General features: G+C 55.1%; 1 protein-coding gene across 4 annotated transcripts; it reads right to left on the reverse strand.

Annotated features, from left to right (window-relative positions):
• Positions 1-199: 199 nt before the first annotated feature.
• On the reverse strand, positions 200-27,714 carry ITGB4 (integrin subunit beta 4). 4 transcript variants are annotated; one of them, XM_068209480.1, is made up of 41 exons: positions 27,562-27,714; positions 23,229-23,320; positions 22,852-22,934; positions 22,271-22,372; positions 21,659-21,863; positions 21,061-21,157; positions 20,487-20,658; positions 19,612-19,875; positions 19,148-19,237; positions 18,852-18,974; positions 18,567-18,734; positions 18,221-18,297; positions 17,872-18,083; positions 17,469-17,572; positions 17,228-17,326; positions 16,351-16,477; positions 16,092-16,211; positions 15,511-15,617; positions 15,154-15,187; positions 14,093-14,281; positions 13,902-14,005; positions 13,449-13,507; positions 12,819-12,842; positions 12,511-12,659; positions 12,250-12,429; positions 11,553-11,701; positions 10,873-11,077; positions 10,246-10,406; positions 9,709-9,889; positions 9,356-9,493; positions 8,666-8,848; positions 8,325-8,456; positions 7,159-7,359; positions 6,104-6,277; positions 5,449-5,622; positions 4,405-4,554; positions 3,507-3,695; positions 3,088-3,243; positions 2,508-2,672; positions 1,976-2,089; positions 200-1,400 (listed from the first exon to the last, which is right to left on the reverse strand). In XM_068209480.1, the coding sequence occupies exons 1-41, from the start codon at positions 27,564-27,566 to the stop codon at positions 1,270-1,272; spliced, it is 5,589 nt and encodes a 1,862-aa protein (XP_068065581.1). In that variant the 5' UTR covers positions 27,567-27,714; the 3' UTR covers positions 200-1,269. The 4 variants fall into 4 exon arrangements, with proteins under 4 accessions (XP_068065581.1, XP_068065582.1, XP_068065583.1 ...); XM_068209481.1 differs by lacking the exon at positions 27,562-27,714 and adding an exon at positions 27,296-27,313; XM_068209482.1 differs by lacking the exon at positions 5,449-5,622.
• Between the last annotated feature and the right edge of the window lie 249 nt (positions 27,715-27,963).

The raw sequence follows: 27,963 nt of genomic DNA on the forward strand, positions 1-27,963 counted from the left end.
ACACCAGGAAAACCTTGCAGGGAATCTGCTTGTTTTCCCTGGCAGAGGGCAGGGAGCCTCCAGGGATCCTGCCCAGCACTGGGACATGAAACCCCAGCAGGGTCTCAGCTCAGCCCAGCCCTGTGTGAGGGGAGCTGAAGCTGGGGCTGAAGGAGTCTCAGATGCTTTCAGGATGGTGGGAGTGCCTGTTGTTCCCAGGCCTGCTCTTCTTTAGTGTTTACTGATGGAGCACAAGTCCCTTTATGGATGTTGCTGCTGGGCAAAAAGTCTTTTAAAAGATACCCAACATCCTCTGCCCCGAAATCTCACTCTCTCCACATCAGCTGTGTGAGGAATCCCAGCGCAGTTCCCATCCCTCACGTCCAGGAAGCTCCCAGCCCTTCTGTGTCCAAGTGTTCCAGCTGGGAGATGTTCTGCAGTGAGTGGATCTGGGCCCTTGCAGCCTTCTACTGGAGCCTCTGGTGCTGAAGGATACAAGGTCCAAGGCAGAGCCCACCAGCCTCATCACAGGGTTCAAGTGGCCTTTGGATCAAGCCCTTAACTCATTTTTTCCAGTTACTCATGTTTCCCAGCAGCCACAACCCCAGTGTAGCCTCCACATTCAGCATAGATCTCACCCACCTCCATTTTTTTTATAAAATAATAAAATACATTTATATATATTTATATATATACTATGAAAACTGTACAATATTGTATGCAAAAAAAAAAAAAAAGCATCAGAGGCCATCAAGTAACGCAACACAAAGGAAAGGTTATTCTTTGCTATCGTGGTACCAAACGTCAGCAGCAAAGGACAGACACAAATAGGTGCAATAAGAAAGCACAGGTTACCCCAAAACCCTACCTTACAGCTCTCTCAAAACCCCCATACTGAACAAAACAACTCCAGTGAACAGGGCAGTTGCCAGAGAGCCTGGAGCAAAAATGGAAATGGTGACCCTCTGTTAATCATGGTTTTGACATCTGAGATCCTCTCAAAACCGTGGACCTGACAATAAAATCATTCCATTCCATTTACCTGGGGAGGCTGAAGCCATGGAGACACCCCAGTTTCTGCCCTGAAGGATGAGCTTACACACCCAGCTGTGCCAGAGCTCTGAGTGTGCTGGGCTCCAAAGGACAAATCCAGAGGCTGGAGTACCACAGAGGGTCTGTGCCTGCAGGAGGAGCTGCCCAGGCACCACCTGGATGAAGCACCCTTGGGTCGTTCCATAAAATCCTGGCACCTGATCCCAAAAGTCCTGCTGGTGCTCAGCCTGCCCTGGCTCAGGCCTCGTAGAACTGCCTCTCCACCTGCTGGGTGAGGGTCCCGCTGGCCATCACCGTGTGGCTCACAAACTCCTGGGTGAGGGTGCTGCTGGAGTTCTCCACGCGCTGGGTGGTCACCAGCATCCCGTCTGCAAGGGGAAGGCACCAAGTGTGGGGTCACAGGGAACAGGCTCTGCTCTGCCCCGCGACTCCAGGCAGTTTGTTTTCCACCATAGGAAGTGGTATTGAGGGACCTCTCCACACCAAGTGATCCAAGTGCTTTGCTACGTCAGTCAAGAGGATGGATCTCCCAACAGCTCCCAAACTCTGCGTGTTGCAGCATGAACCCATGAGCACAAGTGGATAACACAGGACAACTACATTGATGTGAATAAAGATGTTTGTCCCACTGCTCTGTTTTTGTCTGCTCTGAAGAGACTGAACCTTGCAGGAAGAGCTATGATTTGGTCCCTAGTGATAGTGCTGGAGGACTCTCAAATACAGCATTCCCTCCAGGACTGGGCAGCACTGTGGAAATGACTGCAACTCTCCCTGGGGCAAAGCAGGGACACGGTGTAGGAAAAGAGCTGACCCTCTTCAATCCCACCTGATGGACCCTCCTCCCCTGCCTTTGGCACTTGAGATAAAAGCAGCCTCAGGCCTTTGGACAAGCAGAATTACCCTCTGTTTTCTGAGGGCTGCAAAGCAACAATGAGCCCCCTACCTGTGAAGTGAGGATCCAGAGAGGAATGGCTGATGCTGGTTTTGGTGGTGTATTCAGTGGGGAATTTGTAAACTTCTCTCATGTACTGCTGTCCTCCAAACTGGGAGAAAGCACCTGGGGAGAAGGAAAAGGGATGAATCAGTCAAGAAATAACAAAGAGCTTCCAACTCCTCAACCCTGCACAGGGAGCACCAGCAAGCTCAGGAATCTTCCCTTGCTGATATCAGAGCCAGGTTCAGGAGGGACTGGGAAGGTCTCACACCTGAGCAGTAAGAAGCTCTCTCCAGGTATTTGTACAAACAGGCAGGAGTTTCACTGTAAGTTAAACACTGGCAGGTGCTCCCTCATGTAATGCACCAGGACTGGGACAGTGCTCACCAGGCACAGCACTGCCCTCATGGAAAACTGTCTCCATGTCTTTCATGGAGCATGGAGCATTTCCACCACCAGAGCTGGAAAGTGACTGCAGGAGTTGTGTTCCCTGCTCTGAGAGGTTTCTCTTTGCACCTCCACAAAGACAAGGGTACTGTACCTCTGTCCTGAGATTCAATGGTGATGAGGCCTTCTCTCTCTGGCCCGAAGCCTTGAGTGGTGTTGGCTTGCACTTTGAACTTGTATGGGACATTCTCACTCAGGTGGGGCACAGTCAGGGTGGTTTCCAGGTTGTCTCCTTCGACGTAGATTGTCCTGGGCTCCCCTAATCCAGAGACACAGAGTGGTGAAGACAGACCAGAGCGATGGTCCCTGCAAACACCCTCCCTCTCAACTCTGCTGCCTGAGCTTTACAACCCACAGGCTGTAGGACTGCACCCGCTTCTAATAAGGGTTAAAACAACCCCATTTCACTACAGTGGGGAACCTCAACAACCAGCCTCCATGGGGTTTTGGCTGAGGTCCTTCCTCTTCCCACCACATTTGTTAGACCAGACCACACAATGGCACAAAGTGTCAGGAGCCACCAGCTCCCAGGCCTGGAATCAGCCTCATGTCCCCACTTTGTCTGCACTGATGAAAGCAAAAACCTCTTTTACTGGTCCCAGCCAAAATAAAGCAGATTGCTGCCTTAGCTGGAGGTATCTGGTGCTCCTGTGCCGCTCAGCCTGATACTGTACCTCCTCCATGCAGCATCTCACAGGTGATCCTGTAGCCCAGGATGGGCCCATTGGGCTCACGGGGTCTCTCCCAGCTGAGGTGCAGAGAATCCGGGCTGAGGGCGGTGAAAACCAGTGGTCCAGGGGCACAGGGGGTGCTCAGGGTGAAGGGGGTGCCTGCAAGGGCACAGGGGACACGTCAGAATCACAGCAAAGGGAGCCTGGAGGGATCTGCACAGAGCATTTGTGGAATGAGCTGGAAGGGCTCAGCTTCCTGGACAATGAGTGTGATGTGAATGTGTGGGGAAGAAGGTCCTGTTCCAAAAGGAGAGGAAGGAAAGGGGAGGTGAGGATGTGGCAAGGGGAGAGAAAACAGCCAGGCCAGCACTGTAGACAGCAGCACAGACATCAGTGCCACCCTTCTGTCCCCAACACCTCACCTGGCACGGGACTGAGCGGGCTCTGCGGGTCCACCTGGGACTCGATGGTGATGACTCCCTCCCTCTCGGGGCCCCAGCCCTCCTCGCTCTGCGCCTTCACCTTGAAGATGTAGGAGTGGTTGGGCAGCAGGTCCTCCACCACCACTGAGTTCTGGCTGGGGTTGGGGATGGTGATCCTGTGCACCTCTCCTGGGACACAGAGGGAAGAGGATGTCAACACCATGTTGCAGGCACAAAGACAGAGCCACAACTTTCACCTAAACTGTGTTTCAAACAAACTGGCTGCAAAAGTCATCCAGGGTTCCTCCCCAACCATCTGCATCACGCCTTGCCACCAACAATGGGTAGTGCAGGACGAGATGTCTTTCCAAAAAAGGCTTAGGACAAACAACAGCTTCTTGAAAACTCAAGGAGTTTCAGACAAAATAATTATATTTTCACTAATACTGCCCTGAGAGTAATGCAAAAATAAGATATTTTCATTTCAATCCTTCTTCCAGGGAGGAAGTCCCATGTATTGAAAAAAAATTAATGTAAGATGTTTGGGCTGATGAAGAGAATCGGTTAAAAGGAGTTTTTTTGGAGGAGAGATGATTCTACAAGCAACTCCAGGAATTGCTCTTCCTCTAGGAGAAACGGGGAATGAAAGCTGTGAGGTAGCTGCAACATTTCCTCACCAAAAACAAACAAACAAACAAACAAACAAACAAACAAAAATCTACGCGAGAAGCAGATTTAGGACCCTGAATCCCAGAATGGTTGAGGCTGGAAGACACCTCTGGAGATCATCTGGTCCAATCCCCCTGGCTCAGAGCAGGGTCATCCAGAGCCAGAAGACCCAGAGCAGACTCTCCACCACTCGAAACTCCCACCAAGCCCCCAGTGCCTGTTCACTGACCTCCGCTGAGGAGCTGGTACTGCACACTGTAGCCCTGCACCTCCTTCTCGCAGCGCGGCTCCTGCCAGCTCACCTTCAGGGACGTGGGGCCCAGGGCAGAGAACACCAGCCGGGTGGGGGTGTCGGGGATGCCCAGTGGCTTCCTGGAGTCTGAGGCAGAAAGGGAAGATCAAGCTGGAGATTTTGGGGATGGGGGCTAAGGGGGCTGGGAGAGAGAAGGAGGTGGCACAGACAAACATGGGATGGTCCTGATGGTTCGAGGAGGACGTGGTGAGATGTCACCTCTGCAAGCTGACCTGCCATAAGGGGAACTGGCTGGCTCTGCACAGCCACAGGGATGTCCCACGGCCTCAGGGTGCCAAGCTTGGGTGGGACAAGTCAATGAAAGCTTCATGCCCCTGTGGCAGAGAGCCCAGAGAAGGGTGCTGCCTGTGACCTTCCTCACCCCTAAGCACCCTGTCCAGTCTGCCAGAAGCTTCACAGACTTCATTAGATGTAGGTCAATTAAACTGGCCCTAATCTACAGCTAAATCAGCCTCCAGTCCCTGTTCACGTGGCCTGGGACCACATCTGGGTGCTCCTCAGCTCATCCCACTGGGACACAAGGCTCACGGAGAGCACAGCAGCCTCCCAGGTGACACTCAGGGACTGAAGCCCCTCACTGACAAGGAGCTTGCAGAGGGACATCTCATAAGGAGCACACGTTCTTCCCCAAGAGCTCTCCAAAGGCCTGTGGAGTCAGACTGAGAACAAGAAGCTCATTAGGAATGAAGAGAATGGGGACAATGGGTTGATCAGAGCACGGTGGCAGCAGCGGTGGTGAATGTTAATCAGTCCAGGTGGGCTGAAACCTGCAATTCACCTGCAAATGGAAAGGTGATGTGATGGAGGTGCAGGCCGGGTCAGAAGGAAGATCAGCACAGCACACAGCAAGCCATGGAGAGGAGGTTTGGTGTGAGCAGTGGATGGCAGCAGCTCATGGATGGGCTGTGGCTGGGCTGTTACGGGATGTGTGGCTGGGAGGAAACACTGGACAAGCTGTACCTATGTACTTGCACATCCCTGCAGACCCATCAGTCATGATTATAGAGTCCCGACAGCCAATGCTGGGGTAGTAACCCTTCACCTTTGCCCTGCTCCTGAAACCCACGTCCCGGGGCTGGAGGAGTGTCCTCCCAGCATCTTCATGGATGGGAGGGAGGAGTGTCCCCGGGTAATCTACAGAAATGGTTGAAGAAGAAAGAGAAAAACACCATTGGAGAGTTCAGAGCAGGTTCAGCCCAGGCTCCTGCATAGGGGACTTTTTAAGGCTCAGTTTTGAAGAATCTTTAAACCACCTTCTGTCAGCACCAGCTGATTGACACACGTGGAGCTGAAAGGCAACCACATTGCTGGATCGAGTGAGAAGAGACATGTGCTCTCCCTGGAGTGCTTTGTGGTGTGAGGATAAGGATGGAGCTCCCTTCCCTAAGCACCCTGCCTGTGAGGATGGGACCCCTTTCCAAACTGGTCTGGAAGCAGAGAGGCCTTAGCAAAGCACCAAGACACCAGTGGTGGGGACATGACCTTCTAGACCTGCAGTTCATAGGCCACCTTAGCTGTGAGCACAGTCCTCACCCCACGAGGACTTTTGGGCACAGGTCCAAAGACTGTCATGGGGATGGAAGGGAAGGGCAGGTCCCATCCCTGTGGTACTCACCGTGCCCCATCAACACTGTGGAGTAATCTCTTGTCAGTGAGGAGCTGCCCATCACCCTGTGCTCCTGGTGCATGTGGGAGCTCAGCTGGTGGTAACTGGTGTTGGCTGTCCTGGTCAGGGTGCCACTGCCACTGCCAGGGAAGGAGAAGTCCACTCGGCCATTCATCAAGTGCTCTGTGGAAGAGAGCACACCGTGAGGAATGTGGCTGTGGACAAAGCTGCTGCTCCACTTTCCACGGGGAGGAAGCAGGAGGCACCATGGTGCCCCCCCACCTTGGCTGAATCCCATGTTCAGCCGCTCTGGAACGTGATTCTGGAATACTACATCTAGAACAAACCACAACACCCAACATGAGACACAGAAACAAAGAGATAAACAAAGACTTCTCCCTGCACCAGACACACCCATGGTGCCCAAGGTAACTCCAGACCTCGGCCTTGCTGGGGCACTGCCTTGTGGTTCTTGCCACATTCTCTCACATCTCCCCTTAGACACAAGCTCTGGTTTATCATTTTGAATTTTAAAAGAAGGTGGAAGAAGGAAAGTGGCCCTTTACGGAGGAGGTTTCTCCAGATCTCATTCTGGATCCCATCTCAGCTGGATTTGAAAAGCAAACTCCGCTCTGTTGTTCTGGTCCTTGAGAAACAAATCCCCATCCCCTCTCAGCAGGCCAGGAGGGATCAGCCACCTACGAGAAAGTGATTTCTGTTTAACAGTCCAGCAGATCTGCCCCGGAAGCTCAGGGCACTTAATTAAGGTGAAGAGCTGCCTTGGAGGTGGCACTTAGCAGGTATCATCTGAGTTTGCTCCTGCCTTGAAGGTCCAGCCTTTGGTGGAAGCAACTTGCTAGCAGGCTCCCAAATCCGTGCCGAGATGGGGGTTACCTTGACACCCGCGTGAGCAGACACACCAGGACAAGGTTTTGAAGCAGATCACACCAACACGAGGGTGGGCACACAAGGGGAGGCAGGGGGCACAGAGCCCATCCGCCGGCTCCTCGGCTCAAAGGAGGACGAGACAGGACACTCAGTGCCGTAGTGGAGCCGTCCTTCACCTGCTTGGGGCCGGGGCGTCCCGCTCCTCCTCACACTGCCAGGAGCCACAGCGCTGTCCTCCTCGTGGAGGAGCCCCTCGGTGTCTGAGGAGAGGTGGCTGCTGCCAGAGAGGCGGGGAATGGTTTCAGGTGGGAGCCTCCAGGTGATGCGGCGAAGGTCCAGGTCTTCTCCCAGCAACGGCACAAATTTCCACCTGGATCCTTTTGGGACAAGGCAAGCACTGGTGTTGGCACAGTCTGCAGGGGTCAGGGTGGGCCACCCACCACCTCCGTGCTTCTTGCTGGGGAGAGGAAGGGACGAGCACCCGTGGGGACGATGCCTGTTCACAGCCCGTGTTCCAAGGGATCTGAGGAGTTCAGGAGGTGCAACCATCTGGTAGGTGGAGAGTGGTGGGAGCGTGACATGCAGGGGGGTTCCTCAACCCCCGGACTGTTTTCCAGTCCTGTGTCCCTCATGACAAAAGGTGAGAGTCAAAGTCCCACCACATGCCTGTCCCTGCATGAAGAGTCTGCAACAATTGTCCTCTGCTCAGGAGAGGTTTCATCATTCCTTGATGTGCACTCAGGGTGGTTGAACTCCTGATGTTCCCGTCACCTTGCTCTCTGAAAAGACCAGAGACTCACTCTTGGGTCCCAGGCCCTGGAGAACCCTCCAGAGAAGATCCTACAGACACACCTCATCATTTCACTTATGGCCCATGTCCCAGCACAAGACCAGGGAGTCAGCCTCATTCAGAAAGTGAAGGGATGGAGGAAGAGAGGCCAGTGCCTTCCCAGCACTGCTGTGTTCCCTCCTGTTGGCTTGGCCTAGACCCTGAGCATCCAGGGGACTCAGAGGTTTGTGCCTTTGTCTGTGCTTGTTTGCTGATGTCTCACGCTCCAGCCAAATGGCAACACAAAGGGAAAATGAGCAGGGAGGGCCTCTCCCACCCCACACTGAGATTTCTCTTTGCCCCACAGCTACAAGAAGGCACTGGCCTTATTTACACTGTGACCAGCCAAGTGTTCCCATGGATGCAGCTACTGAGCTCAGGAAAGGCTGATTTCCACCATCTCCACAACTTGGATCTCCTGAGACGGAAAGGAGCAGTGAAGCTCATTGCTGAAAGATGCTGTTAAGGAAAATGAATGTTAGAAATGACCTTTTCAAGCTCAGAGACACGAACCTGAATCATCAGAGACACTGGGCCTCTTGCTGCCGGCCGGAGAGCGGAGCACGTCTGCACTGTACATCAGGTAGCTGTCATAGTCCTCACCTCCCTCTGCATCAATGATGGGGACATCAGGGATGATGGGGACTGCAGGAGAGATGGAAAGTGCCATTAGACAAGCAGCAAAAAGCCACGCAAGCAGCAAAAAAATCGCACAATGCTCAGGTTGGCCCTCAGCATTCCCAGGATGGCTGGAGCAGCAGAGCAAACAGGAGGTGTGGAAGCAGTTGGGGTGATGGGGAGCTTTCCCCAGCACTGCTCCTGTCCCTCTGCCCTCTGCCCAGGCTGGCACTCACTGGACATGGGGCGCTTGGGCTGTGTGGCAAGGTTGATGGTGGCTTCTCTCTCGGGCCCCCAGCCCGCGCCGTTCCTGGCCTTCACCATGTAGCGGTAGGGCTGCGACTCGCGCAGGTTCTCGATCAGCACCATGCGCTTCCTGGGGTCTTCAACCAGCACCTTCTTCACGGGCCCAATGGGTACTGCAAGGCACGGGCACGCCGGTCACCCACCAGGCGCAGAGCACCCCACAACACCCCGCACTTTGGTGTCAGGATACAGCCTGGCTCTGGGGAAAAGGGCAGCAGCTCTTTGGGCTGCTCACAACAAGCAGCATCACCTCAGGGTAATTCCCAAACCAATGCTGAAGTCAACCTACATGAGAAGTCTTCTGTTGCTGGTGTATCCTGGAATCTCACCCCTTTATCTAGACCTATGAACTAAGTTTTTGGGATGAAAAACAACATAAAATACTATGGAAGTGAATGGGAATAGAGATTTTTGGCATTTGCAGGGTTAAATCCTATCTGGTGATTTTTCTGTGCTCTTTCCATCAAGAAGTGACCCATCCAAACCCCAGTTCTCAAAAGAAACATGCCTGGAGCTGTTCTGGCTCTGCTGCTGCTGTTTGGAACCAGCCCAGCCTGCAGGAAGTCCCCTCCCAGCCCCTCAGCCTAGCTGGACTGTCCCATCCAAAAACAAGCTCTTACCGTTGTCCTCATTGACAAGCCCATAGCTGACTTCGTAGGCTGTGATCACCCCGTTGGTTTCTGCAGGCTCAGCCCAGCTCAGCTGGGTCACGGTGGAAGACACAACGTTGAAAGCCAAGCGCCCGGGCTCGCTGGGCACTGGGAAGGCAAAAGCAAAGGGTCCCCATCACTGCAAGTCAGGAACCAGTGGATGCCCAGAGTTCCCCAGATCACAGCTGGGTTGCAGCGGGAGACACTCAGTGCTTGGCCCCGAGACCACTGGAAGCTCAGGGCTGGAGCCCTGACCCCGGTGCTGGGTGCAGAGGTACAAACTTGCTCCCACGTGGAGAGCAGGAAGGTGTGGGGTCACTCACCCTCCTCCAGCGTGCGGCAGTGGATGATGTCCGAGTAAGACCCTTCTCCCACGGCGTTGTAGGCACAGACTTGCATCTCATAGTCGCAGAAGGGGTAAAGGTTTGTCAGCTCTGCTGATGGGGTTTTGACATCAAGGAGATGGGCTTCTGACTCAGGGTCTCCCTGGATCCAGTATTTCACCTGGCGAAGCAAGTGCAAGCCATGATTCCTTCAGAACCTCACATGATGGGTGAGAAATTGCTTGTCTCTTACTAAATCAGCTCTGGGAATGGTGGCGTGCCATTCCTCTGAAATGGAAGGCCAGGACAGTCTGGGCGCCTCATGATAAGTGACGGAACTGGAGATGAACCCACCAGGAATCTTTCTTGCATATGCCTCATCCACCAGCAATGGTCCCTCAAGGATGGAAGGGACCAGAAGGGGTGAACTTGCTCCCTCTTTTGGGTGTGTACTTGGACCCCTTCGGTACAAACGTCTGTGTGAAATACCTGCAGGAGGGGACCCACACTCTTCCCTGGGATCCACTCACCCCTTACCTTGTACCCCAGGGGTTTTCCTGGTGGAGGAAACCAGTTGAAGCTTATTTCCCTGGAGCTGAGAGCACGGGCATTGGGATTAAGTGGTGCACTCAGGCGGCCTTTGGGGGACTGGGGGACTTGGGCCAGGCCAGTCATCGAGGGGACACCATCCACCAGCTCTGCAGACAAGAAAGTTTACATCAGTGCCAGTCCTCTCCCTTGGATGGAAAAGAAGGAAGTATGCCTCTCTCAGCACTGCCCTGCCATACTGTGATAAATTATTCATGTTAGTGACCCACCTGATGACAGTTTTGCTTGTCCAGTCACAGGAACCACCATGCATCATTCATGGAAAATCTTACCTCTCCCTTATTTTTATGGCTTTTCATTCAATTTCCCAAGGAAAAGGAATTAAGAATCCATTCTATTTCCTTTACCGAGGGAGACGATCCATCTTCTCCCCACCCACTGACTATTCCCACTCGTGCCTCTAGAGGGGGACCCAAATCTACCAGTTGGAGCTGGAGGAACCTCGCTGCAGCTTTTTTGGGCGAGGATGGAACTCCGTGCACCGCATCGGGGTGGGCTGCTCTGGGGAGGAGGTCCCACAGCCCCCACTGCCACTGCCCGGTTGCCAGCCCCTACCTGGGTCAGCAATGGTCACCGTGGTCTGGGGGTAGCGACCAATCTTGGCACCGTACTTGGGGTGGAGGAGGTCGATAGCAAATTGCTTGAGCTGGCAGTTGTTGAGGAGGGTGTCTATCTCTGTCAGCTCCAGCAAGGGCACCTGCACCTCCTTTCGGGTCTCCCCAGGCTGGAAGACCAGCTCACCCTCTGTGAAGATGTAGTCCTGGAGGAGAAGGAAGAGATGTGTTCAGGGTGAGGCTGGATGGGGCTCTGAGCAACCTGGTCTTGTGGAAGGTGGCCCTGCCCATGGCAGGGGGCTGGAACAAGATGTTCTGTAAGGTCTCCTCCAACCCAAACTGTTCTATGATTCTATGATTACAACCTGCAGTATCCATGAGGAGACTCCCAAAGAGCTTCCTCTCATCCCTCAGTCAATCCTCATTTGCCTCCCAGTGCCCACAGCTCCAGGAGCAGGTGGTATCTCCTGCCTCAGGCACAGACATCCTCTCAGGTCCTCCCTCCCCGAGGGAGCAAGGGATGGAGAAGAAAGTTCACCCTTGTGGTGACCTCAAGCCTTGGGTCCCCTCTGTCCCCGCCACATCTTGATAACTCCTCTTCTGCAACCCCAGGGCTGGCCTTTTCCCAGCCCTACATTCCCCCTCCTTCCTGCCTGCCAAGGCCAGGAGCGTCACCCTTACCCTGCCGTTCTTGGCCGTGAGATCCCGGGTCCTGTAGGTGACTTGGGATTTCCCGTTGTCTATGATCTCCCTGAGGACAGGGATCTTGGCCAGCTTATCAAAACGGCTGTGGGAATAGGCTGGCTGCAGGAAGGTGATGAGGCTGCTGGCTGGAAAGGGCAGGAGAGAAGGAATGTGTAAAGCAAATACACAAAGAATCACATCCCAAACGGGTGTCCTCCCTGAACAGAGCTCCAGTCACCCGTGGGTGTGAACTGTGCATGAGGTATCATTCCATGGGCTGGAGACTTCCCCACTTCCCATTTGTGCTCCCTGCTCATAACACCAGGTGGGAAGCTGAGGGAAAGTGCTGGGGACATTAGCACAATAACATCAAAGAGGTTCTGCTTCACGCCAGCACTCAATGAACTGGAGCAGCAGAGGAATGGGGTCAGCCCCTAATCTGTCATGGAACTGGCAGCATCCTAGCATCTTGGTGATGGTCAAATGTTTCTGTCAGCAGGGAAGATGACCCTCCTTTGGATGCATTAAAGGATGCTCCAGTTTAGACCCAGGTGACTTCAGAAAGGAGTCACCAAGCAAGTCTCTGCTCTGTGGCCCAGGGGTGCTCAGACATGCAGACTGTGCCTTACAGACCACATCAGTCTGGACACAGGACACTCAAACACAGACACCTCACACAGTCACAGCCCCTCACCTTGTTCTTTGATGATGGTGATGTTGACAACCCTGCGCCCAATCTTTGCAATGCCATTGGGGACCTCGACGGCCTCCACCTGCAGCTGCTTCTCATCATCATCATCGTCCCTGATGAAGAGTGGGACACGGACGTCCACCAGCTCCACGGCCTCTTGGAACTCCACCATCCCCTGAGCATCTGGGGGAAAAGACAAAGGTGAGAGGTGAGAAATAGCCCCCTATACCCAGCCAGGAGCCAGTGCCAGGCTCTGCTCCCTACCTTGGTCTGAGGTCACAGTGTAATAACCCGGTGCAACCTTCAGGTCATTGAAGGCTTCATGAGAAACATGTTTTTCCACCACTTTGATGATGTCTGGCTTGGCTGAGTAAGGGGCAGTGAGCACTGTGTCCACAATGGTGTGATCCTGCCTGGGAGGGGGGGAGGGAAGGGCAGGTGAGGGCTGAGAGCAGGCTAACTCGGCTCACACAGCAGCTGGGGGGCCAGCGAGTGTGTGGGCACTCAGTCACCCCACACGTGTCTGTACAAAGAGGGAGAAGCTGCACCAGAGAGCTGCAAATTCCTCTTACCTTTTCCCAGAATTAGGCTGTAACCTGGGGGAATAGAAAAAAAAACCAAACCCAAATCAGAGTGACTAACACCCTTGGAGAGACAAAGTGCTGTGTGAATCACAGCCCTGTGCAGGTCTGAGCTGCAGCACTGCCCTGCGGGTGCCAACCCATCCCACGGAGCCCCAGCACATGTTCCCTCCTGCCCAGCTGCTCTCTCCTGCCCTGGGTTTCCCAATGCAGCAAGGAACATGCCCACAGGGGACACCACATCTGGATCAGGCTGTGGGGAGGAGATACCACTCCCTGCTCAGCACTGGCATCCCCAAATTCCTCCCAGCCCACACCAGGCACTCCTAAGCTTGCACCAGGCTGAAACTTTTGAAGCCAGTGGGAATTCTCCCATTGAGCACCTTGTGACCAGGACTTGTTCCTGCTGCTCCAGAGCCAAATTCATCTGGGATCTCCTCCACAGCTGGGTGGGCTCTGCTCTGCAGCCCTGGGTGGGTGAAGCACCACACCAGGCTTGTCTCACAGACCACACTTCCTCCCAGCATCGCGGATTTCACACCCCTGCTCTCTGGCCACCCCATCATCAGCAGTGCCCTGGGGGAACCCTGTCCTGCAGGAGTCTCTCCCCCACTGACTCACCTGAACTTGGTCTGCTGGACTTTGTGGCAGCCAGGAATGTGCTTGAAAACCTCGTTCAGCTGCAAGGAGCAAGAGGGACAAGAGAGACGAGAGTCACAGTGTATCCCTCACTGAACAGGATGTGCTCAGCAAGCAGATGCTGCTGCCACAAAACCCAGGAGCCCTCTGACCACCCCAGGCCTTCCTCCCTCACCCTCCCACACCAGCAAGAGGCTGCAAATTGAAGCGAAACAGGAGCTTCAGATCACGTGCCCCAAAGTAAACCCAGAATCTCCATGAGATGCTTTGCCAATTCTTACAGTTGTGACCTTAAAAATTGTGCTTTCTCACAAAAGAAGAAAAACTGCTCGTTCCTTTCCATAGCTGTGGGTTCCCAGGGAAGGGGCACCGCCCAGCCCCCTGTGTGGCTGTCCCCAAGGCCACCCCAAGCCCCCCTTGTGCCCAGGCTCCTACGTTCTCCTCCACTTCCTTGCGCAGCTGCTCGAACTCCCGGGTGTCCGGTTTCATCAGGTTCTGCGTGAAAAGCCGGGCCAGCCTCAGGGACAGCCCGTAGGGAACTGCAAAGAGAAATTCCCAAATCAAACTCCGTCCTGCTTGGTCCGAGAAATAACCCACCCGGAAGCTGGAAGCACGGGGGCACTCACTGAGGTCCTTGGCGCTGGTGGCAGCGGGGCAGGTGACGCCCTGCTTGTGGACATTGTTGTGGATCTTCCAGCGGACCGTGTCCCGACCCTTGAGGGAGCCGCTGCGCACCAGGGGCGTGTCCAGGTGCTCGGAGGACATGAGGCTGTGGCGGAGCATGTAGTGGTCCTCCTTGAAGCCAACGGTGCGACCTGCAGAGCCAGGGGCGGCGTCAGAGCCTGGGCACACCGGGACAACGCCAGCCAACGCCGGAGATTCTGTTCTGGGGGATGTTGAGGGTTTCCACCACGCTGAGGGTGTGGGGATGTCAGCAGGGGAGTGGGATGGAGGGAGCGAGGGGTGTCCATGAGCGGGGAGAACACGTCTCACCTGCTAAGCATCACAAGGTCAGGGAGAGCCAGCAGTGGGATTCCCAGCAGGGCATCCCAGGTGTTGGTTTTTTTAGCTTTTACAGAGATGGGGTAATTGAGAGGCATTTGGAATGGTTTTATTCTATCAGTCTCGATGAAGGGTGAGACATAAGAGATGCAAAACTCAATGCCATTCTATCAGAAGCAAAATTTCTTAGTTATAATACTTTATAAATGGTTTCCAGCCTATTCACTTTTACTATAAAATGTTGCCATTACCTCTAACACCAAACACTTATATTTTTACCCCACATAATCTTGCTATAATGGATCTTTCACAGTTTAAGTTTTCTAAAATATTTTGTCTTTTTATAAAGCCATATTTTGAAACTTATTTCTAGTTCAATCCCTCTCTCAACAATGTCATCTCTATTCCATAACCTTCCTAACTCAACACACCTTATCTCAGCATTTGCATACAGATATATTTTGAAAATCCTTTACAAATCCATTTCTCACACCAGGGTGTGGGGCAGGGAAGAAGAGTGGAGCAGCAGCTCCAGGACTCCTTGGCTCAGGCTCTCTGCTAGAAGCCTTCTCCCTGATCCACCTCTCCAGCTCAGAGAGGAGGGATGCTCACCCCAGCACACCCCCAAACCCAGGAAGGCAGTGCACCCCACAGAGCCCTTTCCCCCAGGACCAAGGGCTGGTACCTCGTGCGCAGCAGGGAAGCAGGGCCAGGCAAGCCTAGAAAACAAATGGCCAGAGACACAATCACTTTGTGGCCAAGGACAAAACCCCTCCAAGTCTCCATCAGGGAGGATCCACATCAGCAGGGATGTGTGGGCAGCGGGTGGAGGGGGCTCTCAAGCTGATTTTAGCTAGATGGGGGAAATCTGGCTAAAATTTCACCAGCAGCTCATGTTGGCAACAGCAGAGAGTTGGATACCACAGGGACAGCCCCTGTGAATCTGGCCATGCTGGAGGCTGGGTGAATTCTGGAAATTTGTCATGTTTTTGGCCATATCTGGTTCTCTCCCTGGGCTGGGGAAGCCAGCTGAGACACTCACCTTGCAGCAGGCACAGAACTTCCAGCAGAGCAGGAGCAGCAGCCCCAGGAGCAGGATGAGGAAGATGAGCAGTGGGATGAGCCAGAGGAAGCTCCCAGGTGGGCACTCTGCAAGTGACAGCAACGTCACTGCCAGGCATCAGCCCCGTGTGGGGTGTGCAGGGAGGGAGCAGGGAGGGGAAAGGCTGGACCACAGCTCTCTGAGGGCTGGAGCAGCCCAGTTAACCTTGGCAATGCCTCACAATGAGAAATGCTGTTCAGGGAGGGCTATCACACACCTCTGCTCACACCCAGCCATACCAAAGGGCTGCAGCACCTTGCAGCAATCCCTGCCCATGGCAGCAGGGGAAAGGCTCTGATCTCTAAACGTCTCTCTGAGGGTGCCACGTTCCTCCCATTGCAGCTCATGGGACAGACAGAGTCACCCACCCGTGTCACACAGCAAGGCGGGCAGGGAGGTGCTGCCTGCAGCTGACCCTGCCCAGGGGCACAGCAAAGGGACAAAGCAGGGACTGGGGGCACTGTGGAGTTGATCCAGACCCCAGGCTGCACATCCCCTGCTCCTCGCAGCGCCCTGCTCACCTTTATTCTTCTGTACACGGACGGTGGTGTTGGGGAGGACACTGGGGTCTCCCTCCAGGGTGTAGTGGTAGGTGCAGTCATCCTCCTCGTCCTGGAAGGAGCAGTACTCGCCAGCCTCCTCTGTGGGGAGAGGGGACATGGTTGTGAAGTCACCAGGGCCAGGAAAGAATGGGGAGCAGCCCTAAGTGCACGCCCACACGGAGCAGGGCACACAGGAGACACCACATGCGGCTGTGCCCAGCTCTGCTTCTCACATTACCTTTCTTCAGCTCCTCCACCATCTGGATCTGGAGGTGGCAGGAGCTGCAGTTCCCTTTCAGGTTGCCTGTCCCCCAGGTCTGGCAGCGGACACAGTCCCGGATGCTCTCACACACAGCCTGGAAGCCCTGGGCAGAGGCAGGTGGGATGGTCAGGGACACCCCCGGGAGTGAGGGAGAACACAGCCTCTGAAAGGCAGAGCTGGAGAGGCAGCTCCTCATCCCAGAGTCAGGGTGAGGTCCAGGTCAAAAACAGGACTCGCTGAGAACAAACAGCTAATGAAAGATTTATAAGCCCAGCTGGCTCCAAAATCTCTTATACCAACAGCCTGCATTTGGGCAGCAATTAGATCTTCTCCAAGGGTTTCAGTGGCCTTTCCAAAACATGATCAAGCCAGCTTTCTCCATCTCTACTGTGGGATTAGCCCATGTTTGTCAATGGGGAAATCGAATATGTTCAAGGCCAGGTTGTGTGGGGCCCTGAGCAACTCAATCTAGTGGAAGGCATCCCTGCCCGTGGCAGGAGAGTTGGAAAGAGAAGGTTTAAGGTCTCTTCCAATCCAAACCAGTCTGTGATTCTATGAAATGAGTTTTTTCCCAGTCTTGAGGCAAATCAGAACAAACCACAAGCTGAGCTTCAAACCAGGGTGCAGATAAATACAGACAGACTCTCAACGGTTGCTGCTGGCGAACAGGATGGCAAAGAAAGCCTGTGGCTATAAATCAGCTCCCACGCCAGAGCCTTTCTGGCCACAGGACAGGTGAGACAAACCCTTGCTCAAGATTTTGTTCCTGACTGAGATGTGCCTTCATCTCTGCTTTGCCTCTCTTCCCTGGAGGCTCTGCGTGGGAATGAGTGGTAAACCCAGAGGGACTCACCAGAGAGTAGCTGATTTCACAGGTGGAGCTGGTGTACAGCGAAGCCATGTCACAGATGCATCTGCCACATTCACACCTCCCGTGGTTATTGCAAATGCCCTGGGAGAGACGAGGTGACAGCCTGAGAGCGGCACTGGGAGTCAGCAAGGCACCTCAGTGACCCGGAGATTCCAGCACTGGGGCAACTCGCTACAGCCCTGCCTGGAGCAGCGGGCCCTGGGGAGGGCAGGGCAGGACCTACCCCTCGGCTGTCGATGCAGGTGTCGTTGCTGGTGGGACATTCACAGCCCGGGCCCTCCCAGCCGCTCTCGCACACGCAGGCACCCCTGGAGCAGCGGCCACGATCTGCGGTGAGAGCAGGGATTGCCTGGGCTCCAGTGCTGGGCCATTCCCCCAGCCCTGTCTGGGGCTCCCCGCCTTTCTTTGGGGTGCACAGGGGCTCCAAAGGGGCTTTTTGAAGTGCAAAGGGGCTGCAAACAGACCCCACGGCATCCTCCCTGCACCTCTGCAAGCGCAGAGTCCCTGCAGCCCATCACCGGCCACTCAATGCCCCGTGCCAGTGCCACCAGCCCAGGACACCCTGTCTGTGCCGCCAGCCCAGCACATCCATCCCCCAGCTGGGGGGCTCTGGGGGGGGCTCTCACCGTTGCAGAGGAAGCCGGAGGTGCGCGGGCACTGCAGGACGTCGAACTCGCAGAAGGCGCCGTCGAAGCGCAGGGTCTGGTCCTCGGAGTAGCACTGGCACTTCCCGCACAGGCACTCGCCCCGTCCCGAGCACGGCTCCACGTCCCCAGGGCGGATGCAGGCTTCGTTGTTGGGGGATGAGGCCGGGGAGCAGTCACACGTGTCCCCTCGCCTGGGGACAGAGACGGTGCTGAGAGAGGCAGCACAGCAGGGTCCCAGGCAGGATGCCCGGGGCACGAACGTGTGTCATTGTGGGTCCCCGGACACCGCAGGGTCCCTGGCAGGGGTGGCTCTGGACGCAGCCCTTACCAGCCCGGGTGGCAGATGCACTGTCCACACACAAAGTTCCCATGGAAACTACACTTGGGCGAGTCCAGCTCTTGTTGCTGGAAGTGAAGAGAGAAGAGGCATTGCTGAATGGGCCCAGCTGCCCCCAAGACCATTTCAGGAATCAGAAGGGCAGATGCAAGGGCACAGGTTTTGCCCTGAAGACCAAGCTCTACCATAGGACATCACACTGAGCTGGGAACAGGCAGTGATGGAGATCTTGGCCAGGCTGAGCATCACTGAGGGGTCCAGCAGGACCAGCATGCATCGGCCAACACGTTCCCACCCCAGGCTGGCAGGAGGAGGACATCTCTCTGCATGACCCCACCTGTTCACAGGGACACACGTCGCAGATGACAGCAGTTGACACCGTGAGGCTGTCGCTCAGGGACGTGGGTTTCACGTGGATGACTCCTTGCCGGTCCTTCTCGGGGAGGCTGCAGACGTGCTGCCCACCAACGTACTCCAGAGCCTTCACGTGCATGTGGAACTTGCTCTGAAGGAAGGAACACACTGCAGGGATGAGCCAGCTCTGCTGGACCACATCCCAGCTGGACACGGAGACCTCATCCCCTCACACGTGCCTTCCCTCTGCTGCTGTCCGAGTTCTTACCACTTTTCCACGGGTGATGCTGAAGGAGCCAGATTCTGTCTTTTCAAATTCCGTGGAGGTGAACTCTGTCTTCAGGGCTTTGGGGGTGAAGTCAGCCCGGATGTCCATCTTGGAGCGGATGCGCTGGGTGCCAGAGGATAAATACAACACTGTTGATTTTCAGCAGTACCCTGTGACCACCCCGTGGCCTGCTCCAGAGGGGCCACATCCTGCCCTCTGCCTGCTCTCCTGCCCAGGAGGTGCCCACCCTCTGCCCTCCCTGTGAGCCAGGGTGAAGCTCCAGAGAGCACCGTTACCTCAAAGGCTGTGCGGAGCAACTCCACAATGTTGGAGGAGTCTTCCTGGAGCTCCCCGATCTCGGAGATGGGGAAATATTTGTGCAGCTTCTGCAGAGAGACAGGAGTACCCTGAGCCAAGGCCTTGAGAACCCTCCTCTATCACAGGAGTGGGCTCTGCTTTGAGACCTCCAAATGTCCCTTCCAACCGAAATTCCTCTCCAGCTCTGTACCTCTGCTGCTTTACAAGGAGAAGCCAACATAGGGAGACCTCTAGAAGCCTGAATTCCTGCATCCAGTAATACATCCTGAGACCTCCCACAACCTAGAGCAACCCCCCAGTGCAGTGTGGCACCCTCCCAAATACCAGGGTGATGGTTTAGCACTTGGGGACAAGTGATGGGGAACACTTTCTCCTCACAGCTGAGGCAGAGGTCCTGAAGGAAAGGCAATGCCTCGTGTCACCAGTGCCATGCCCTCCTCACCTCATAGTAGCTGTAGGAGTGGTTGGTGACGGCAAAGATGGGGATGATGTTGTGCTGGCCCAAGAGGCGCACGAGGGTGGGCACTGAAGGATAGTCCTGCTTGGTGTCATACACGTAGGTGCCGTGGCTGTCCAGGTGACACTGCTCGTCGTTCCTTGCCAGGATCCCTGCCAGGACGTTGGTACCATCGGCTTCATAGTGAAAGGCAGACTCGGTGGAGAACACGAGCAGGTGAGTGCTGTCCTTTCTCCAGCCAATCTTATCCTGCAGCCGGGGAGGGGGAGAAGGAACCTTTATCTCTGTGCCTCCCAAACCCCTGTTGCAGCCCTTGGCAAGCCAGCACTGACAGGAGCTGGAATACCCAAGGGACAAGGCACCACCTGCACCTGGCAGCAAACACAACCAGCCATGTATCCCCAGGAATCCCAGCACCCATCCACACCCCCAAAGCATGGGGTGTCTCCCACCCAGCAGCTCAGTGCCAGGCACACGTGTGTACAGGGGGCAAGCCCACGCTTCTCTGGACGTGTCTGGAGCTGTGCTCATCCCTCAGCCAAGCCCAAGTGGGCTCTTTTCCAGGGAGCAGAGTTTCATCACCGCAGGCGTGGAGGGGGACAGAGCAAAGAGCACACACAGGGTGCCCAGAAAGCAGCTCCTTGCTGGGCATCAAACACCAGAACACATATTCTAAGAGGCTTAGGGAAAATTGGGGATGCAAAACAGCTTGGCACTGGGAGTGTGTGGTTAGGAGGGCAAGAACCAACTGTAGCTGAACCAGGGCTCCCTGGCTGCCCTGCCCGGTGCGTGGCTTCTCTGCTCATCAGTGGGCATCAGGAAGAGCTACTCATTAAAAACACAGCCCTGGCCACCCTCACCTTGCAAACAGCAGTCTGCAGGATGGCATCAAAGCCGCCCTCAGGGGCATCCAGGTTGCCGGAGATGCGCTCTTTGCGGAGCTCCTGGCTGAAGTGGTTGATGTTGCTGGTCAGGCGGATGACGTTCTTGAAGGCGAACGGGGAGTCGGCGTTGTGCCAGGGCTCACGCAGCCTAGGAGAGATGGAACCAGGGGTCTTGTGTGGGGCAGGAGCCAAGGGATGCTGGGGTGAAAGGAGAGGAAATGTGGGGAGAGTCCCTCAAGGGGAAGTCATGGAGCTAAGCAGCTCAGCCACCAGCAGCGAGAGGGAGAAGGGATGAGGGCAGAGATAGAGGAGAAGACAAGATGTGCAGTCTGACGTGGCAGAGCAGAGAAGGCCCGAAAGCAGAGGATGACACTGCTGGCATTGCCACAGTGCTACAGCAAGCCCTGAGGGATGGGGAGACCAGGGAGGACACCGGCAGTGCAGGTAGATGGATGGAGGCTCTTGCACTGCCGACACTGAAAGCCAAGGAGAAACAGAAGGCACTTTCCACTCCCTCTACTCCCACCTCAGGGACCCAGGGCTCACTCACTTTTCAGGTCTCATGTCTGTCTGAGGGGATGAGACTTTGTCCACAAACTTGCCAAATCCAATGGTGTAATTGGAAGTCAGGGCTTGCAGGAAGTCCGCTGGGAGGAGAGCAAAGGAAGGGGGACACGCATAAAGATGCCTGTGAGCTCCCTGCTCCAGGGAAAGAAGTCCTTTTGTGGGCATCTTCTCTGCTGGTGGGTTCTTACATAAGATCCCCAAACTGTCATCTTTTAAGATCTTTGGGCTTTTATGGGGCAGAAACCTACACCCCCTTTGGCAGCCCCAAAACTGGAGTTCCTGCAATAGCACCCAGCAGGTTCAGGACACCAAAGGCCCTGCACAGACCAGCTCTGAGGGGCACCAGCTGGGCTGGAAGGGGAGAGCATGTGAGGATCCCTGCAGGACCAGAGAGACATCCCCACACAGGGCTGCACAGAGATAATGAGAAGCTCTAATTAAAACAGGCACCTCTCAGCCCATTGCCAGCTGCACCCTCCTCTTTGGTGCTGGCGGAGGACTCGCAGCCACAGGCAGGAAGGAGCTGCCCGCCTTCATCAGCACAGGAGCAGGCTCCCCTCTTCTCCCTGCTCTGCCCTCACCTAGGTTATGCCCCATGCTTTTGAGGTTGTCCAGATCATCGGACATGGAGTAGGAGAAGTCCATGAGGATGTAGAGATCCACAGGGCTCTCCTTGGGCTGGAAGACATCCATGTTGAAGCTCATCTCCTCGCCAGCCCGCAGCCTCATGTACATGGCCTGGGGGGACACCTGGGTCCTCTGCAGGGACACGTTGATACTGGAATTCTGTGAAGGACAGTGACATGAAGGGGATGGACTCCATCTCCGGCATGAGTGCAATGAGGAAGAGGCAAGGAGCAGGGAGATGTGTGGGAATTACAAAGGCAGGAATGAGCACGTCCTCCTCCCTCATGTACTGTCCAACAGCCTCCCCCACACCCACTCGTGTCCAGCCAGGCACCTCCTCCAGAGGGTTGTGAGCATTTTGCTTACATCTGCTTTGTCTGCAAAGGCACCCTAGCCTGGATCAGGGCCAGTGGCCCACAGGTCCACCAGCTAGCAAAGGCATTGCTTTTGAGTAGACCCTACATAAATAGGGATCTGGGCTTTGTATTCTTCCTGCTGAGGAGCCTAGAGAAGAATGAAGGACCCCTGAGGAGAGGCTGAGTGTGGGCTGTGTCCCCAGCACGCACCTTCAGTGTCCTCATCTCTCCCTGGGTGTACACGATGCTGGCCTCGCCGCAGCCGGAGCGCAGCAGGTTCTCCCGCAGGTCACAGCGTGGCTCCTCAAAGCTCTGCCAGGGAGCAAGAGCAGCATCAGAGCCACAGAAAGCACCAGATCCACTGGGAAAGGGGGAAATACGCAGGGTAGGAAGCAGGGTCCTGTGCCTAGAGCATTATGAACCTTCGAGTACAGGAGAGGAGCAGAGGAGATGGGAACGAGTCTCACACAGAGCCACCAGCTGAAATGTGACCACCAGTGAGTTACTGGGTTGTGTGAGATAAAACTCTCCCTCCATCCCTTGCACACACTGTTTCTGATGCACTGACATTTTCTGATAAAACCCTGTAGTGCTGCAATTCCGCCCTGGACTCCCCTCCCTGCCCATGTTCCACACCAAAAGGAAATCCACATTGCAGCCGTTCCCATCCAGAAGAGAAGCTGGATCCAGAAGCTGCCCCTGCTCTTGTGTCCCTCTCCCACTGAGGGTGGTGGGATCCCTCCATCAGCAGGGTGGGAAGAGAAGCCCCAGGCTGCCCTGCAAGGTCTCACCTCGTCGGTGCAGAAGGAGCAGTCCTTATCCACCCGGATGCACTCGGTGCAGCTCTTTGCCCGAGACAGCACACAGCGGTTGTCTGCCAGGAAAGATCAGGGCATCAGGGATGGGGGAAACAAAGGGAGCTGTGGGAGGCCATGAGAAAAGCTGATCCCATGGGAAAATGGAGTTTTTTTTCCTGGTTAGTGGAAACTGGCTGCAAAACAGCAGCAGGGTAGCGTGGGAGGGTCTTCAAAACTGGGGAGATGGAAAACAGCAGGAAAAGCACACAGCAGGTGTTCTCCACATGAAGACTGGTGTTTCTGGAGCCCAGGACAGGTACACACAGTCCCCAAGGGGAGGTGGCAGACAGGGCTACCACAGCTCCACTCACTTTTGCTCCATTGGCAGACACCGGTGGTGCAGAGCAGGGACAGGAGAAGAAGCCTGGCACACGCCCGTGGCAGCACATTCATCCTCTTCCTCCTGAAATAAAGGGATTGCTACATTGCAGAGAGCCAAGAGGTGGAAATGGACCTGGATATGACCAGGGCAGCTCCCACAGAGCCCCTTCCCAGCTGGAGTGGGACAGCCCTCACATCCTGGGCTGGAAACAATTGCTGAGCTCTGCAGCCAGGGCACAAAAGCAAAGCCAAGGGTGGTTTGTCTTCTGCTCAGGCATCTGCAAAAGGCTCAAAATTCCCAGCAATGCCACCCCTGTGCCTGGATTTGGGGTGCACAGCTCAACATCAGGGGCTGCTGCAGGCAGCTGGAGCACAGGAGGCTCCCAGACAGAGCCCAGCACCATCCACAGGTGTGAGCACTGACCAGGCCAAGACATTGCTTTTCCTGGCATGTTAGGGAAAAAAAAAAAAAAAAGAAAAGGAAAACAAAGTGACTGTCCACATCTCTCCCCAAAAGCAACACTGACCCCTCCCTTCAGCTATTTCCTATCACACTAAGAGTTTCCAGGATGGTCAAGCCAACAATAAAGAGAGGGTGAGGTCTTGGGAAATGCCAGACTTGGAGTTTTGGAGTTGTTGAATGAATCTGTGGTTTTGAGAGCCTGGCAGATCCTCTTTGTCCTGTCCAGGGCAGCAGGACCCCTTGATGGACAAAGAGGTCAAATCCTAAACAGAGTGAACCATTCTCCCTGCACCACACGTGACTGAGAAAACTCAGTGCCATCCAGAAGTCAGCATTTGGATGTGGTAAACAGAAGGCACAAAGCTGGAATTCGAGTTCTTCAGCTGCTGTGCCAGAGGCTCATCCTTGCAAGTGAGAGCAGTCAAGGAAAAAACAACAGTGTAAAGACATCATTAAACCATCTCCTTCCTGGTAGATGCAATTGTGAAATATAAAATGTGAATTAATTGTCTTACAGCTTCTTGCTGTGTCAGCCCTGACTCTAAAATGAAAAGAATGTGAAAACCACTTAAAACAGGGAAAGGAAACAGGAAAAGTTGTTGCGTGCAGTAATGATGTCCAAGTTCCCTGAGGGACATCCAGCACACAGAGCAGTCACATGGAGACTCAGCCACTCACAGCCTGGCCTGGGCTGCAGGGAAACCCCTGGAAAAACCCAGCCTGGTCTCAACAGCACCAGATCACACTTGGCCCCTGCAGCCAGGGGAATACATTGAATGCAGCAATTGTTGTGACACAGGGCTCAACCAAGCCAGCATCGACACCACAGGACATCGCTCTTGGCTCCATGCGAGAGTCACTGGGTACACAGGCAGCACCTGACATGACACTGGTATCTCGTTCATCCTGTCAGCTGTGCCCAGAGGGATTTACCACAGTCATTAATGCCCAGTGGCTAAAAGTGAAACACGGGAGCCTCAGGGCAGCGTCTCTGCAGGGAAACCCCGGGAAGCTTTGCTGTTCCTCAGGACCTGTAGCCAATGTGCTGTTTTGCCAATGAGCTGCTTTTCCTATGGTTAAAGGCACCAGTTGAGCAAGGGAGCTCCTCTGCTTCCATCCCTGCCACACTGACAGTCAGGCCAGGGCTCCAGTCGGGCCCTTTGCAGGTTTGGCTTTGGGTGGTCCCTGTGCCCCCATGTCCAGTTGCAGCGCTGGCTCTGAGGCCAGCATTCCTCACCCAGGATATGCCTGTGACCTCCTTCAGGGACAGTCCTCACGCCAGCACTCACTGGCAAATAATGTGTCCCTTGCTACCAACACCGGCAGATTTTGGAGCCAGGAAAATCCTTTTTTCCCTAGCTCTGCCCAGCCCAGGACGGCGCTACGGAGATGTGAGGAGGTGCCAGTTAGAGGTGGGATGAAAGGGTAGAGAAGAAATCCTCAGAGCCCGTGGAAGGACAACACAGTTGAAAACATCAGCTGAGCACTCAGCAAATCCCATCTCCCACCATGGCATGGGCCACAAGGAAAGAACTGAGTATGGGACCAGACTGCTCAGCTCACAAAGACCTAATGCCTCTTCCCTTAATCACCAGTTAGGAAAAAGTCACCAAGGAACGGATGGACACACCCCGGGCCTCAGGCACATAAATTGCCATCACGTCTTTTCAAGTGCCGAGATAAAAGGCCATAAAATCCTGCTCAATATTAACGTTCTGTTGCCCTGTGAGCCACCAAACTTCAAGGATTTTGCTGGGCAGATGCCAGCCCGCTGGGCACTGGTGGCACAGAGCATGGCCACTGAGGAATGCAGTCTGCAATATTCGTGCAAAAATATGGGAGTGGCCACCCCTTACTATTAGAAGTGTCCTCTGGAAAGGAAAATGTCACTTCCACTTCAGGAAAGCTGCAGGATTTGGTTGGGTTTTCACGACAACAACAAAAACAACGAAATCTGTTCAGTTGTGCAAAAACAAGGAGAAAGGCAGAGCAGGTCCTGGCTGCACATAAACTTCCTACCGTTTCCCAGATTTGCTCCAGCATTTCCTCCTGGTCTCCTCTTGCTCCCCCAGCCTTTGCCCTGCCCCTCAGCACAGCCAACAAACCTGCTCCAGGAATATGCCAAGAACCCCTGAATCTGGAGAAGCTGGGGCTAGCCACCTCATCCCCAAAAACCCAGGCAATGCTCCAAACTGGTGCAATGGGACAGAGAACAGGGTTGGAATGGCAGATGGGGGAGAGACAGCAAGGAGCAGGTTGTGATGAGCAACAGCAGGAGCCTGGTCCCAGCTGCACGTGGGGGACACCAGCAGGTTGGGACATGGGAGCAGGAAAGTGAGGGAGAGGCTCAAGCAAGGAGTTCCCAAGCACAGCCTTTCCTCTCTTGGGTGGGAATTGCTCTTTTCATGCCTGCAGCCGTGGGGGGCTGTGTGGGGGACTGACCCTGGTCCACGGCATCAAGGACCGTCCACGTGTCTGTGTGTGCTGAGGATGGGCAGTGTAGCCACAGCCCAGGGGATCAGGGACACAGCTCGTGTTCTCTCCCCTGCACGTGTGGTGGCACAGAGCTGCTGGGACCATGCTCCAAAACTTGGAAATTATCAAGGCAGACTCCCCAAAACGACCAAAAACTCAACCCACAAATAAAATCATCTCTTACACACAAAATCCTACTGGTCTTGTTTTGTTTGCCTTCCCCATCCTTTCCCCCTCCTTCCTCAGGTGTGCTCCTGCAGTTGGGGGACTCCATGTGAGTGTCTCCATTTGCTGTTTTCAGCTCCCAGGTTGAGTCCCAGACCCCAGACATGGCCCCCAGCACCCTCCAAGCCAGGGACAAAACACAGCAGGACCCACAGCCAGGGACAAAACACAGCCTGGGCACCCACATGGAGCTGCTTTGCGCCCAACACCCCCCCGTGCTGCGAAGGGCTGGTGGCTGCGGTACCATCCCCTCCTGCTGCCCCCCGAGCTCGGGCAGGGGGGAACCTCAAGGAGCAGAGGCAGGAACGGCAGGACGCTGCCTGGAGTGTGCCCAAATGCCAGCACAGCCCCGGAACCCTCCCGTTCCCTCCACGTGCTCTTCCTGCCACTTTCTCTGCTCCTTCGGCCCCACAAGACGCTTTTCCCCTCCTTCCCTTCCGTGGGTGCTCCTCATCCCTCTTTCCCCCAGCTAACCCACGCCTGTCAGCCCCCTCATACCAGTCCTCCTGCCCTGTTCCCTGTCTATTTCAGATTCACCAATTTGCAAATACCCCAACACCTGCAGTTCAGCCCTGAACCTCCCACTCTCTCCTGGCCTTTCCCTCCGGGAACCTCCCTTCCTTTGCTCCCCCCTGGCAGGGGCAGCCACCAGGTCTGGAAACCAACCCCGGTGGGCTCCGCGGGTCGGAGACACCCACAGCCCGCCTGACCTTGCACTTTCACCCGTGAAAGCTTTCCCTGGGTGCCAGCCCCGAGGCACAACAGCCTTTCCCCCTGGAACTGGGCTGAGGGACAGGGCAACCCCTCAAACTCCAACAGCTGTCCCCAAAGGGCTCTGCTGTGTCGTCCCCACCCTGGCACCCCCTCACCGCTCCCGGACCCCCACTCAAATACCTGCGGACACACACCCGGACCCGTGCAGCCCCCAAAGCCCTGCCCGCTCACGAGCGTTGCCTTTCCCAGCCAGCCCAGAGGCACCGGACGGTGTCTGACAGCCAAAAAAACAGGGAAAAGCAGAGGGAACAGGCGTGCAGGAGCTGAGCCCCGCGCTCCGTGTCCTGCCCACCTGCCCGCGCATTAATTCACTGCCCGGTTCATCAACGCAGCAAAGTTCAAGCGAGCTGGACGCTGCAGAGCACAGATGAATTAATTCCACAAACCTCATTAGCGCTGGGTCTGACTCAGAGTCCAAATCCTCTGCCGCAGCCCGAATAACAGGCACCCACACACCAAGCCAAGAAATTCTTCCGAAGGCAGAGGGGGAACGTGCTGCTTCGCCGCTGCGACTCGATTTCCAGCTTTGGGCTTTTCTTTTCTTTATTTTTTTTTTCCTTTCTCCCTCCTCTCTATTTTGTGTCCCTTTTCTCTTTCCGGTTAAATGTCAAGTCCCGGTCCGGCGGGGAGTGCAGCCAGCCCGCGATCCCACATAACTCCCTGCGGCTCCCCGTCCCCTCAGTCAAAAATCCACTTTGTTCTCACTCCCCGCGCTGCCGCCTCGCCCTCCCGAGGGGCTGGCAGGGAGGCAAGGTGGGAGCTGCGATAAATGAGATTGGATCCCAGGT

This window comes from Anomalospiza imberbis, chromosome 19 (genome assembly GCF_031753505.1).
Source record: "Anomalospiza imberbis isolate Cuckoo-Finch-1a 21T00152 chromosome 19, ASM3175350v1, whole genome shotgun sequence".
NCBI lineage: Eukaryota > Metazoa > Chordata > Aves > Passeriformes > Viduidae > Anomalospiza > Anomalospiza imberbis.

Excerpts from the sequence above, each read along its gene's own strand:
- ITGB4 (XM_068209480.1), bottom strand. Across the intron at positions 15,188-15,510 it reads AGTTCTGTGCCTGCTGCAAG|GCTTGCCTGGCCCTGCTTCC; the intron begins GTGAGTGTCTCA and ends TTTGTTTTCTAG. Across the intron at positions 3,244-3,506 it reads CCCGCTCAGTCCCGTGCCAG|GCACCCCCTTCACCCTGAGC; the intron begins GTGAGGTGTTGG and ends GTGCCCTTGCAG.